This window comes from Lepisosteus platostomus, chromosome 19, assembly GCF_059453375.1.
Source record: "Lepisosteus platostomus isolate fLepPlt1 chromosome 19, fLepPlt1.hap1, whole genome shotgun sequence".
In the NCBI taxonomy this organism is placed as follows: Eukaryota; Metazoa; Chordata; class Actinopteri; order Semionotiformes; family Lepisosteidae; genus Lepisosteus; species Lepisosteus platostomus.
This window is the reverse complement of record NC_142629.1, coordinates 696,938-711,135: the sequence shown is the minus strand read 5'-3', so window position 1 is coordinate 711,135 and position 14,198 is coordinate 696,938. Positions and strand designations below refer to the sequence as shown.

At 47.4% G+C, this 14,198-nt stretch overlaps 1 protein-coding gene across 2 annotated transcripts in view; it reads left to right on the top strand.

The window, feature by feature from the left end:
* Positions 1–14,198, top strand: part of trrap (transformation/transcription domain-associated protein) — a 99,182-nt gene that overhangs the window by 70,849 nt on the left and 14,135 nt on the right. For both annotated transcript variants that reach the window (XM_088613409.1, XM_088613408.1), the window contains 7 exons: positions 316–517; positions 1,357–1,518; positions 5,019–5,109; positions 5,410–5,609; positions 6,464–6,725; positions 12,964–13,189; positions 13,405–13,622. In XM_088613409.1, coding sequence (XP_088469535.1) covers positions 316–517; positions 1,357–1,518; positions 5,019–5,109; positions 5,410–5,609; positions 6,464–6,725; positions 12,964–13,189; positions 13,405–13,622 — 1,361 coding nt within the window. The remainder of the gene's footprint in view (positions 1–315; positions 518–1,356; positions 1,519–5,018; positions 5,110–5,409; positions 5,610–6,463; positions 6,726–12,963; positions 13,190–13,404; positions 13,623–14,198) is intronic.

The window sequence follows — 14,198 nt, the reverse complement described above, 5'->3', positions numbered from 1 at the left end:
AGACTGGTAGAAGACCAGACTGGAGACTGGTTGAGAGACAGTACAAATGACACACGGGTAGCTTTGCTTTTTATAAATGTTTTCTGTTGTATATTGTGGTAAATATAGATAAATGTGCAGCAGAGCACTGTATAATTGTCAAAAGCAAGTACAGCACAGAGAAATGTAAAGCATGAGAATGTAACAGAAGTAAAATGCACTATCTAAGCTACAATATAAGGGAATACAATGGGAAATCTGATGATACACTGTGCCGATCTCCCACACATTTCCATCAAAGTTTCTGCTGACCCTTCACTTCTGTGCACCCTGCAGGTCGGAGGAGGCGAACAAGGCTTTCTCGGCCGCAGTGCAGATGCACGATGTCCTGGTCAAGGCCTGGGCCATGTGGGGCGACTACCTGGAGAACATCTTCGTCAAGGACCGGCAGCTGCACCTGGGCGTGTCCGCCATCACCTGCTACCTGCACGCTTGTCGCCACCAGAACGAGAGCAAGTCCCGCAAATACCTGGCCAAGGTGAGGCCTCACCTCTCTTCACGATTGCTCGAGACGAGGCGCATCACCAGTGCTTGTGAGCTCAGAAGCAGGGAGTGCCTTTTGGGATGACCTCATGACAAAGACTAGGAATACAGCCACCAGGATTTACCTTTTCGAAATAAAAGGTCACCAGCCTTTCTCGCACACAAATGCTAGGAATTTGGGGTAACCTGTGGGGAGACTGAGGCACAAATGCAAAGTTTTGGTCTCTTCAGCCTGCAGTGCGAGGAAGCTGTAATTGTCTCCAGACCTGGTGCTCAGAAATGCTCAGTTTTTCTTGCATGTATTCAGAGGTTGAATCAGTTGTAACATTAAGCAATAGAGCTCTGTGGTTTCTTAGAACTGAAACAAGCCCACAAAGTTGTTCAGCAATTTGCAGACAGATGACAATAGGGAAGAGAAAAGTTTTGACATCTCTGCTTTGTCTCTCTGCACATCAGCCTGGTTTACCCATCTCTTTTATCTGCCTTTGAACAAAGTTTGTTTGCCATCCAAAGCCTGAGTCATAAAGCATTAGCGGAGCACACAAGTAAACTCTTCTTTCATCCTGGGACGGGGTTCAGCTGCCAACAACGAGAGGGAGAGACAGATTGAAGACCTACCTTAGCCTGTGAATCCCAGAGGTGGAATAAAAACTGCTTCAGCAGCCGCGAGTTTATTAACTTGTGTGGCAGTAGCTGGTTTTTCTGCTGCGATCGTTACGTTTCTTTTTCTCCCACAGCTTGGAAGAATTCTAGGCTTTTTCATTTTTAGAAAATCCTCCGCCCTCCTTCCTTTTTTAACGTTTTATTTCGTTCTGTTCCCTGTCTGTGCTGCAGGTCCTGTGGCTGCTCAGCTTCGATGACAAGAACACACTCGCGGACGCGGTGGATAAGTACTGTATCGGGGTTCCCCCCATCCAGTGGCTGGCCTGGATCCCCCAGCTCCTCACCTGCTTGGTGGGCTCCGAGGGCAAACCGCTGCTCAACCTCATCAGCCAGGTGAGAGCCGACTCCTGTCGGCCTGCGCAGACCCTCTCCCTCCCCTCAGCTTGCTCACTGGTTTCAGTGTCTGCTCATCCCTTCATTTAGGTGTTTGTGCGCGTCGGTCTGTCTGTCGTGTGAGGCTGCGCCTAATCAAGATTAATGCCCTGCACTGATTCTCCAGGAAGCCTCTGTACGGCAAATTCCATTTATCCAATTAAGCGTTCAGATGAGTTTTCATTTTCACTGATGGCAGTTCTATTTTCTTTCTTCCCTAGAAAGCTTTTTTTTTCCACTTAATACCAAACAACTGCCTGCCACTGGAATAGAACTTGTAATTAAACTGGGGATTAATTCACATTTCTTAATAGCATATTATTTCTGGGTAATTTAAAGCACTTGAACTTCAAAGAGCAGGAAGCCACATGGGCCTTTCTCTTCTTCCCAGAAATGATTGATCTGTTTGTGAGGGGCTCTCAAGAAGCACAGCAGTGTGAGGGAGGGGCTCCCCCTCACCTTCAGCCCAGCACAAACACACTAATTAGATCCTTGTTTTATCTGGAAATCTTACATCTTTGTTTTTTTCCCCATTGACATTTTAATTGTTTTATTCTTTTTCTCCTACAATAACATCCCAAATAAAGGAAAACAAATAGCTTCTGCATATATTTTTGTAATCCACTATATCCAATGCAGTGTTTGTTGTCACCAGTTTTTTTCCCCCTTGGTTCTGCATGAAGGATTGTCGAGGTCTCTGTGCAACAGCGGTTTTTGATAGCTCGCCTCAGCCTCATCAGAAAGGCTGTAAATGTTAGTGCAGACGAGGCTGGGGGGCGCTGTCAGACGCCTCCTTCCTGTTTCAAAAGTCATCGCTTCTATCAAGTTTACACTTGCTTCTCCACTAATGGGCTGAGAAGGGGACACTTCACAGCCAAACCTGGTGCATTAGCGCCCATTTAGCTTGTCCTCTGGAGAGCTGTGAAAGTTGCCTTTCGCTTGTGGGGGGGTTGTGTCTTTTTGCCATCGTGGGCTATTCTTCATTTTCCTATCAGCACCTAGTTGGCATCGGGTTTCTGTCTAATGGGCTGGCGCTCAGCTCTGCACCGAGACCTGAGAAGAGCTGCGGCCTGTTTCAATAACTCGCTGGTGTCATTAGGCCTTTTGCCTCCCCTTGTATTACTGTTTATCTCCTTTAAACGCTATCTGGGCGTTCTCACATTGTGCTGCCTCCAGAATTATGTTGAAATAAGAAACCGGGGGTTGTAATTAGCTGTCCTTCTTGATGCCCTGGTGCCTACTGGCATGCACACTCTTTACCGACTCTCAGTGAGGTAGGTGGCAGTGGGGAGGGGGTCACATCATCGCTTCTTTCTGTCCCTCCTTGACTTCTCATTCATTGTGTCCTCCCGTTCTGCCTCCATCTGCAGTTTTGTGCAGTATAAATTTTTCCTCGCAGGCCAGCACTTGTAACAGTATGTTGGCTGACTGGTGACTCAGCAGTCATGAGGAAGGTAGGCTAATCACATCAAGAAGTCAGAACATATTCTCTTAATTTTCTAAGCTTCTGCCTCTGGGTTGACAGGGCATTTTTCTGTAAGTTGAGCAGGTTTCTGCCAAGTCCATCTTTTACTCAACCTTCTTTTTCTAACATCTCCAAATATACATCACATTGTTTGCATATATTCTTCTTCAGGTATGGTAATAAAAAGCCGACATCAATCTCTTTGATTCATTAGACATGAAAAAGCACCAACCTCCTCCAAAACAGTCAAGCTTAAACTTGTATACAGGTCTCATGGGGCTTCACTGTCTCTACACAGGGCAAAGGCTTGTTCGTGACATTGTGTGGTTGGTCCATGTTGAGGCTGTCTGGGTATGACTGATCAATCAGTTGATTTGTAATTGACAAATTCACATGATTGGGGAATTAGCCCTGATCTTGTGATTTATAATGAAGGCAGTCTGTGAGCTATTTAAATCCGTCAGTAGGTCTGTGCTTAGAGGCCTGTGTTGAAGGATGAGCTGTCAGACCTGGTGATGAAATCTCTAGCAGTGTTCAGCAACTGGCCATGTGTTTTCTCTTGCTGGGTTGTTCAGGTACCCTGGCCTCCTTGGCAGTCCCTTCCCTGTCCATTTCCTAACTCTCACCATGGACTAGAAGAAGCAGCAGACCGTGACAGTGCACGGAGTTCCTTATGCACCTCTCCCTACAGCAGTTCCCAGCAGAGTGTCTTAGCCATGTTGATTTGCAGCTGATGACTTTGAAGAGAAATCACCGTTTGGAATTTTAAAAGGAAAAAAGAGAAGAAAAGCAAGAAGACAAATGAGGTGTCTGATTATGTAGAAGCTGTGCCGGCCGCCGACTCTGGCTGCCCTGGCTGGACTCGACCTCACCGGGGTCTCAGCGCTGCATTCGTCTGCTCTCTGATCTCCAAGCTGACAGGTTTATCTAAGTCAGCAGCAACCAGGAGGCAGAACCAATTAGCCTGCGAGAGGGCTCAGTGAGCTGGTTCATTATGAAGTCCTGCGAGCCGTGATTCCGACTGTGTAGTGTAATGGATAGCTCTGGAGACAAGACGAATTATCCCCGTGATTAAAATCGTCATCTGGTTTGTGTGACTGTAATAGCAAGAGCTCGCTGCCTTTCCTTTTCCCCTCTTGTCTTGTTCTTTCGGATTTTTTTTTTAATGTTTCTACATGTCTGCAGCCAGTTTGATCTTCCTGACAGGTGACAGACAGACAGCATCTGTGACAGAGGACATCTGTTCTCACCACCGATTGTACCTGTGTGGGTCGGAGAAATGGGACGGGTTGTCAGAAGTATTAAATATTGAAAGACTGAAACTGAAACATTAGTTTATATTGAACCTCAAACATCTGTGTTTATTTCTGGGCTCGTCAGTGTGATACTTTCTTTTCTGAAGAGTTCCCTTTCCATTTCAGCAATACTGTCTTACATTTGAAGAACCATCTGTGCTTGAGAGTCAAACCTTTCTCTGTTCACCCTGCCTCTTTTAGAATTGCCTTGTCTTACAAATACTCAGAGCTGTGTTCTGTGTTAATGTACAGTACCTGTGATAATCAGGCTTAAGTTAAAAGCATTCTCGCCCAACTTGATCTTGATTTTCCTGCTGGTGAAATCAGTCTCAAGCCTGCAGTGGAGATTCTCATTTGGTTCTGCCTCATTAAAGCATCTATTAAATGATACTCCAGCTTTCCTCATCAGTGACCTTGTCACCTGTTACCCTGCTCGTGGATGGTAATTCTGAAGATTGCGTTTATTCTTGCAGAATATTGTGAAGTTATAAGGCTCTATCCACAAAAGTAATGACAGCTAAAATGGTGGTTATGCTTTTAGATATTTTTTCTTATGACTTAACACCTTGTTGCGAATTAGCCTGACGGAGCCGAGGTTTGGGAGTGTCAAATTGATCCCTTTCCCTTGAAAACCGAGCCACTGCCCTACTGTCTGCCACGGCGCTTGTGTCACATGTCAAATATCTGTCTTTGTGTGCCAGGTGGGACGCGTGTACCCGCAGGCCGTGTACTTCCCCATCCGCACCCTGTACCTGACGCTGAAGATCGAGCAGAGGGAACGGTACAAAAGCGGTGAGTGTGCAGGCCGGGCCAGGCTGGGGCACGAGCACATCCAGGGCCGGGGGTCATGCAGACGGCCGCAGTGTCCGCCAGGGGCAGCACCTCTGCTGCTTTCTGATACCTGCATTGGCATTTCTGCAGCAGAGCCAACACGCGATCAGGCTAGACGTGCAGGCTACAGCCTGCTTGCTTTTGTGTTCAAGTGCATTTCAACGAAACGCACCGAACGAGCTCTCGTACAGGTGCCAGTCTGAACTGCATTTCTCTCTGGCAGCCACCCTGACCTCTGCCCCCCTCCCCCTCTCTGTCCAGACTCGGGCCAGCAGCAGCCCAGCTCGGTGGGGGCCCAGCCCCACTCCGCCTCCGACCCCGGGCCCATCCGTGCCACCGCCCCCATGTGGCGCTGCAGCCGCATCATGCACATGCAGCGCGAGCTCCACCCCACCCTGCTGTCGTCGCTGGAGGGCATCGTGGACCAGATGGTCTGGTTCCGGGAGAACTGGCACGAGGAGGTGATTCGCCGCCGGGGGCACCAGCGCCTCACCATTCTTAACCCAGCCTACAAATCGGCCTCTTTATTTCAAATTGCGTGGGTTGCAGGCCAAGGATGGCCCGAGGCTAATGCACCAGCATCTCAGAATCCCGCAACGTGATCCGTTGCTGCCAGGAGGAGGGTTAGGCTAAGCGTTAGGCAGGAGTGTACAGAGGAGGACACTCGAAGTTGGGGAAAAAAACTTAGTGCTTCAGTGTTAAAAAATGACTTCTAGTTTTGCATGAGTTCTAGTTAGCAGCCTGTCTGGTTTCGGATCAGGATTGATTAGTACGGCAGGTGTGGGAAGGTTCCCGGTGCCACAAGAAGAGACGGCTGTTTAGCGCAGTGCGTGACACCTGCAGGTGCTGCCTAGATAAGCATTGGGTTTACCCCACAAAACGCCTGGCAGTGATTGACTGTGTGTGGAGGCGGGGGGGTAGACTTCTCCGGAGTGTTTTCTCCATCCTGGGGTTTTTTAGCTCTGGAGTTGAGCACAGAGTAGGGGGACTGTCAGATCCTGCTGTGGCTGTCGTTGTACCCTGTAGCATGACAGGCACCACCATCTAGGCAGAAGATGCCTACAGAAGCATCATCCAGTTTCAGATGTTTAGATTGGCAACATCCCACAAACAGAAGCCACACAGAGCTCTGTACGGAAGACTCGTCTGAGAGCAGCTGAAGTAAAAACACTGAATCACCTGGACGTTGCATATGGCATCACTGTGCCGTGCTGAAATCTTCTCTAATTGCAGCCGCCCGTGCGTGTGTTCTACAACACTCGTCTCTCGGCAGTGCTGTGTACAGCACCTCACTCCCGCGCTCTCGTGCTCTCAGGTGCTCCGGCAGCTCCAGCAGGGTCTGGCCAAGTGCTACTCGGTGGCGTTCGAGAAGAGCGGCGCGGTGTCGGACGCCAAGATCACGCCGCACACGCTCAACTTCGTCAAGAAGCTGGTGAGCACCTTCGGCGTGGGGCTGGAGAACGTCTCCAACGTGTCCACCATGTTCTCCAGCGCCGCCTCCGAGTCGCTGGCCCGCCGCGCGCAGGCCACCGCGCAGGACCCCGTCTTCCAGAAGATGAAGGGCCAGTTCACCACAGGTGGGTCCAGAGCTCCCCAGTGTTGTTCTTTCTCCACAGCCGCAGAATAAGAAGGGATCCGTCTGTCCCTGCAATGGGCAGCTTTGTGCGTTGCTGAAATAAGTGCTCGTGTACAATAAGGTTTACTGTGTGCCTGCATCTCTAGACATAAACTACAATTTGCAGAGATAATGAAGTTTTGGCTAAACGCAGAAGTGGCATTATTAATAAGTGAAGCTTTTAAATATTTACTGAATTTCTTCAGTTTTTTTTAAATCTGTTGGTGCCTTACATCTCCAATTATGTGTTATGCACACTGTATCTATAGTAGAAGTACAGAAATCTATAGGTTTGCAGCACTTGCGGTGTTACAGCGGCGCAATTTAATTTTATATTTATCCGGTTTCTTGTTGCAGCAAGGAGGGGGAGTGTAGGAGGGTATGTGTTTTTTGTGTTGCCACGCTGAGAGCAGTGCTATTTTTATCTTGTGCTGGTAGCCGGGAAAGAACAGTATAATCGCTGCTGCCACTGAGACTTTTTCTCTTAGCATCACAAAATCACCTAACCGATGACAGGCTGCATTATGCCAGGAGAGCTCTGTGCTTGTTATGTGGGGTTTTTGACTGCCCCAGCTGAGAACACAGGCCTGCTGTCCATGACGGAGGAGTTTTCTTGTTGTTTATGGTCCAGACCTGTCAGGATGAGAGTATTTAGAGTTACCTACTCTGACAGTCCTGTAGCTCAGCACTGACGCGTCCCTGCACGGTCCGGCGTCGTTCACTGTACAGAGCAGTTCATCCTCCTTGCATGCTTTTCAGATGCTTAAAACCTGAAGCGTGTGACATCTCCATGCGGCACTGCTTGTTAAATTAGCCTGAAAACAAAACTGAAGTATAAAATGCATCTTGTACTGAGCGTTGCGAAGTTCAGCGTAGTGGACTTGTCACTTGTAGGAATGGGTAGGGCACCACTGTGCTCTGTTGTGAGAAATGGAAGCTTTCCCAGCAGGCCAGTCAAGCTGACTTTGCTTTCAGTATTTTCCATTTAATTGCGTCTTAAACTGATTTTGGTGATCCAGCTTGAGTGCTGGGGTAACTGCATCTAACAGGCATCACTGCTCGCAGAGCGGCTTGTTACATTTCATTTGTTGTACTGGGAGACTGCATCTGAAAACCTGAGGGAGAACTAACCAAGACAGCAGCTCCACAGTGTTCAGTGCTTTATTATTTAATGAAAAGGCTCTTTACCTTTAGATTAACGAAAAAAGTTTTTTGACTTTCATGCTAAATTTTCTTCCAGTGTGCTGCTTGGTTAAAATTGAAGTTAATATTCGCAGTGCAGCAGCCTTCTGTGGTGAACCGTGGCCCAGGTTTTCTTGGTGAACAGACTGTGGGCAGACTAATTTATGTGCCTGAAAGTGGGCATTTTTCCCAGGCTTTGTCCACTGGGAGATGGGAGACCTTGGTGTTTGTCTTTGGAGGTTCAGAGAGGGGATCTGAACAGCCGTCAGCCCCAGACAGGTGAAGCAGCAGGTTTTCTTTGAGCATTTTCTGCTTAACCGTGATGTAAAAATAATAGACAGTCTGATGGGATTTGCTGGAATGTTGCTCGCAGACGTGGTCCTGACCTACATAGCTGGTCCTACATTGTGTTTGGTGCAGTGTTCTCTCCCAGGCATAAGAGCTGCATGACAGTAAATAATTAGGGTTCTGAACCATGTGATTTAATTTAATGGACGGTGGTCGTGCCTGCCAAGGTCTGTGTAGTAGCTGACATGGTGTTGATTGTTCAGAAATTGCACAGCCGTTCTGTTCTTTTGCCTTTTATTAATTTTTTTTCCTCTGAAACACGAAAGAGGAGGTGCACGCGGTTTTTTTTCCGGTGACCGGCAACCCGCAGGCGTTTGGTACAGTGGGGCAGTGCTGCTTGGCGCCGTCTCTGCTGGTGCGTTCTGCACGAGGGGTACCCAGGCTGCTCCGCCCAGGGCTGGGTGTGCACGCCTCTCACAGAGAGAACCCCAAATCTACTCTATATCCTTTGAGCAAGGACGCTGGGGGATCTGCTCTTTCTGTAGATCTGGCTTCTGCAATTTATTTTCTTGTTTTATTTCTTCCTTCCAAGTGGGGCAAAGCCTTCCAGACTGTACTGGAAAAAACTAGCTAAAGGATGTGGACTGGAAACCTTTGAGGGGAATCACCTCAATATTTTAATGAGTGTAATATGTGTCATATATGACGTAATATATGACTTTCTTTCCCAAAACTGGGCTCTTGCAGGGGGTGCTGAATCTTATGTTGTAAGCACAGTGATGAAAATCGTGGATTCTTTCGATCTCTCTGTTAGAATTGATCGGTAAAATAATCTCACTGCCAGGAACTGAGGTATGAAATGTCAACGTGTGACAGTTTCCAAATAGCACTATTACATTCGTGTCCCCTTCACGAGACATCCAGTATTGAAGAGGCCAGTGACACAGAGTGAGTGAGGTGTTAGTGCTTGTAAGACAACACTGCTTTCTCTTTGGCGTAATACACTGGAATATTTGATGGCAACTCAAACCATAATGTGAATTTTTAGTTAATTTACACATGCATGTATATAAAGAAATATCTGGTATTTTACTGTGGATGAACTGATGTGATCTTCAGATGATCAAGTATTAGCAACACACTCTAGTTGGGCTGAGTGGTCTCCTGTCATTTCTCACCTTCATTGAATTTCGACACACGTGTAGCTTATAGTTGCATGAGAATGGAGAGAGAGACGCTTCTTGTCATTTAGATGGAATTGTTGGATTATCCATGTAAACTCTTGAGAATAACATTCCCCAGGTTAATCCTCAAACAAGATGCTGCCATTATCTTCTCAGCCATCACTGGAGCTTAAAGGTTGTAGGTCAGTGTTGAAGGACATGATTGATTTTTAATGGAGCCATTATCATAACCCATCTTAAGGCGTGATAATTAGAAAAGATTTAAGATTATTGAGCTCATGTTCAGAAGCTGTTGAACTTTATTAAATGTGTGCTGTATCAACAGCCTTCAGGAGCCCAGAGTATGCTTGTCTTGTGGTCTGGCCATTTTCCTGATTTTACACAAGATCCGTGAAAGCATTTTTTTGTTTGAGATGTGCTGTTTTGCTACAGGGTTTAGTTAAATAATTCATTTTGTTCAATGTTTCACAGATGACCTAACAGTTGTTAAGGTACTAAAGAATAATGTCTTTTTATTTAGTTTTACAAACCTGTTTTAGAAGGAGCATTGAAATCCTCATGATAAAATACATTGACTGCAAGTAAAGAATCCTGCCCTGACCTTTGTTCACGCCTGAGCACTCCCACGCTCCTGTTCTCCACTCCCGGCTTCATTTCTCTTGCCGCCTCCTCCTCCTCTTCCCTCTCTTCCTTGCCTGCTCCCCTTTTCTCCTCCTCTCCATTCCTATTTCTTAGTCCTCTTTCTCTCGTTCCTCAGCTAATGTGGCTGTGCAGGGGGAGACGGGGACACAGACAAGATAAAAACTAGCATCTGTCAACCAAATTGTTGTGCCGGCTCATTAATTCTTTAACAAAGGGGGCTGCGGTGCTGAGACTTTCTGCTGTGCATGAGGAGAAGGAGGATGAAAATAGAGCAAGGCAGCCATCGCCAGCTGCACATCCCGGGACCCCTAAGAGCGCGGGTCGTGCCCTGCCCAGCTGCAGCGTTCAAGTAAAGCCGGTGCGGCCACTCAGGCAGAACAGTTTAAATCCTCGTTCTCACTGGAGGACCACCTTGAATTCTCTTCAGGGCTCTTGCACCGTCTTTCCACTGCGGAGCTCTGCCTGCTGCTCGCTGGTTCCTCTTGCAGCAGCGGATGCCTGTGTACACAGATGTGCACACACGTGAAATGCCTGCTGTGTCCCGGGGAAGCAAACTTCCCCTAAATAATCCACATGAGCCGTGCCTGCCTCAGGTTCTGCATGACCAGCCTGTTCTGTAGTGATCTTTTTTCGGTTCTGGTTGGTGGTGTGGTAGCATTTTAGAATTGCGTATGCATCAGTTGCCTCCTGTTGATCGAGCGGTTTTTGAGATGTGTTGAGGAGGCCTGTCTTGCTTCACTTGGCATGTTTTGGGGTTAAAGGTGAAAGGCAAGGTGTGTGAAGGACGTGCTGGTGTGGCAGACAGTTTGAACACTTTAGACACAGGACAACGGCCCTTTATCCACCAGAGCAGTGGAGTGATCAGCATGTTGCACCAGGTTTAACTTCAGCTATACTGACTTCTTTTTGTACAGCTAGAGGCAAACATCTGGGACTCAGTTTGCCAAATGATTTTTCCAAGAGGATTCAGGACATCTTTTTTTGTTTTTTATAGTGCTCCTGAAGAGAGGGTGCATCTTTATGCTGCTTGATCTTATAGAAAAGGGCTAGGGAGTGTAGGACGTATTTTATCTTCTGTAAGGCTTTGTGAAAATGGGGAAAATGTTTGGAGGAGGCTGATCATCTGTAACCCATGATCTGTAATTCTCACTGGAAAAGTATCAAAAAGTAGGTACGAGTAGGACGAAATCAGGTATATCTTGGGTCTCTTTTCTAACCTGGGATTGATATTAGTTTGAGAAATATCCATGATCTTGGAAGTGCTGTGTGAATGCTGGTGTCACTCATACCCGTTTTCAGAGTTTTTATCATTTTTAAAGAAGGTCTGGCTGTTGCCTGTGGTCTGCAGGTTGTTGAGCTGCTCTCAGGCAGTGGGAGGACTGTGGGTGTCTGAGGGACAGCTGGTTGCTGGGGTTGCTGAAACCTGCTGTGTTTTCAGCTACGTGCTGAGTTCTGTTCACAGAGTTTCTTTTGCTGGAGGGCAGGAACAGTATCTTGCCAGAGACCTACGATATATTTAGGGCCAGGCAACCTCCACACTGAAGGCATTATTCATTTAAAAAACATTCTCTTGTTCAGACTCACTGGCCATTAGAGACAGATTGTTTTCTCCAAGTTGGGAACTCGATTCCCATATGATCAAACTGCACATGGAGCAGAAAGCATGAGGGAGAAAAATCTCCAAGCTTTTCCCCTGGTCCTTCATTAATCTGAAAGGAGAAAACACTGTAGCTATATATAACCAGCAGGTCCCGCAAGCCTTTTACGAGTCAGTTAAGAAGTATTAATCGTAAAAGCTCTGTACATGGCACTACTTTTTTATTCACTAGTTACGTAATATACACAATGTTTAATATCTGTCTTCTGTAAAGAAAATGACTACAGCAAAGTGCCCTTTGTGTGTTCTGAATTTTCTATAGAATAACTCGGAACAGTGGAGGTGCCTTAAAACCCCTAAATTCTGATGTTAGGGATTTTCTCTAAACCCTTGTTCATCTCGATTTTAAATTTAAAATATTTTTTTTTAGAGATACATGCTGCTGGCAGTGCCCCTGCGTGAAAGTTAATGTCTGATGTGTAAGCCCCATTCCAGATCTGTACCTTGCTTACAGCGTGCCAGCAGCGGTTCAGCTACCTGACTCGGATGGACATGGCCCAGCTTGGGAGGGGGGGTTTAGTGTTACATAAGGAAAACTGCTTCTAATCAAAATGGCAAGCAAAACATCCGATGCCTCCTCTAGTGTCATTAAATGTGCACGTTCCTTAGACCGATTCCCCAGTCATGCAGAGCAAGGCGTCGCCTGGCAGGCTTCGAAAGTCTCCGGCTCACAGCTGGCGTGAAGGTTGTGAGGCTGAACCTCAGCCCTGCAAAGACCTTCCAGTGGGAAGAGACTGAGCAACTTTCTAGCTTTTCTAGTTTCTGTCCACAGAGTGCAGTTTGGAGCTCATTACATTCTCTGTCACTGATGACAGAAAACATCCTTGAGGTTTTATTTAGAAACTTTTTGCCTTCTTGAGCAGAAGGTGTATATAGCTCAGAGAAATCTGGTCCAAAGGCCCGTGTCTAAACAAACAGCTGTTTTATGTTCATGAAAGACCAGTGAGAGGTAAATACCTGGCTGTGGTTTGTGATTACTGAAGAGCAAGGCTCATTAGTTGTGGTAGCTGGAATGTTTTTCAGTAAACTGGTTTCTATTCACAGTCTGTGTCAAGGTTGAAGGTGAAAGACCAGCGTGATGTCAATGGAGCAGGAATGAAGATGTTTTTAGTGAGCTGCAGAAGTTAGCGTCTGCTGTCTTGCAGTTACAGCCACGCTGACCCCTCCCTGTGTGTGGTGAGCTCCTTGATCTCCCCTGTGGGACACCACTGCTAACCTCAGATCTTCTCTCTGAACCTTGTCTTCAGACTTTGACTTTAGCGTACCGGGTTCCATGAAGCTGCACAACCTCATCTCCAAGCTGAAGAAGTGGATTAAGATCCTGGAGGCCAAGACGAAGCAGCTGCCCAAATTCTTCCTGATCGAGGAGAAGTGCCGTTTCCTCAGTAACTTCTCAGCGCAGACTGCGGAGGTGGAGATCCCCGGGGAGTTCCTCATGCCCAAGCCCACACACTACTACATCAAGATTGCCAGGTACGCTGCAGCTCGGGGCATCAGAGCCGGCCAGCCGTGTGAGTGCACTGCTGAAGGGGAGTGTGGGTTGACAAGCAATTGTACCATGAGGTCACAAAGCCTAACAGCAGAGTGCAAAATTGCTGCCACATTAATAAAGGTGGGCCAAGGAATATATGGGGTTCAGCGCTCGCAGGCAGGCACCACCGCCTGATGCTCTCTGGTTTCTCCTCCAGGTTCATGCCCCGGGTGGAGATTGTCCAGAAGCACAACACGGCCGCCCGCCGGCTCTACATCCGCGGCCACAACGGCAAGATCTACCCCTACCTGGTGATGAACGACGCCTGCCTGACGGAGTCGCGGCGCGAGGAGAGGGTCCTGCAGCTCCTGCGTCTGCTCAACCCCTGCCTGGAGAAGAGGAAGGAGACCACCAAGAGACACCTGTTCTTCACCGGTGAGGCTCCTCAGTCCCCGACTGCACCCCTGCCACCCCCCCCAGCTGCAAGGGGCAAAACAGCTTGAGCGTGAGGCCTTTGAATTAAGCAACGTTGCCGGATTTAAAAAAACTGCAAGTCTTCGTAGAGCATTGTCTGTAGCTTCAAAATCCGCTCTTAGAAATATTAGTTGGCGGCTGAAGACACGATTGTGTTTGGGAAAGTTCTGCTGGACTTTATTCCTCTTTGCTGTTCAGAATACCTAAGCATTCAGGAAGGAGAAATGTCTTTTACCATGTCTTCCCATATAGTTTTCCTAAAGCTCCATGCTGCCGGCTGAACGTCCTAATTAGAAACTCAAAAGTGCTTTTTGCGCTCAGTGTGAAATCAAATTTGATCTCTTCCCAGTGCGTTTCACTAAGCCCCTTATTAAAGCAGCTGCTCACGAGGGCAGAAAACCAGAGTGTATTGTTTCCTCCTGGAAATATTGATCGTGATTTATGTAATTGTAAGTGCGGTTAGCACAAACGCACTGTCAGATCGGTTAAACAGGCACAGAATGGACACCACCCACCCGGGAGGCTCGCTGAACTGCA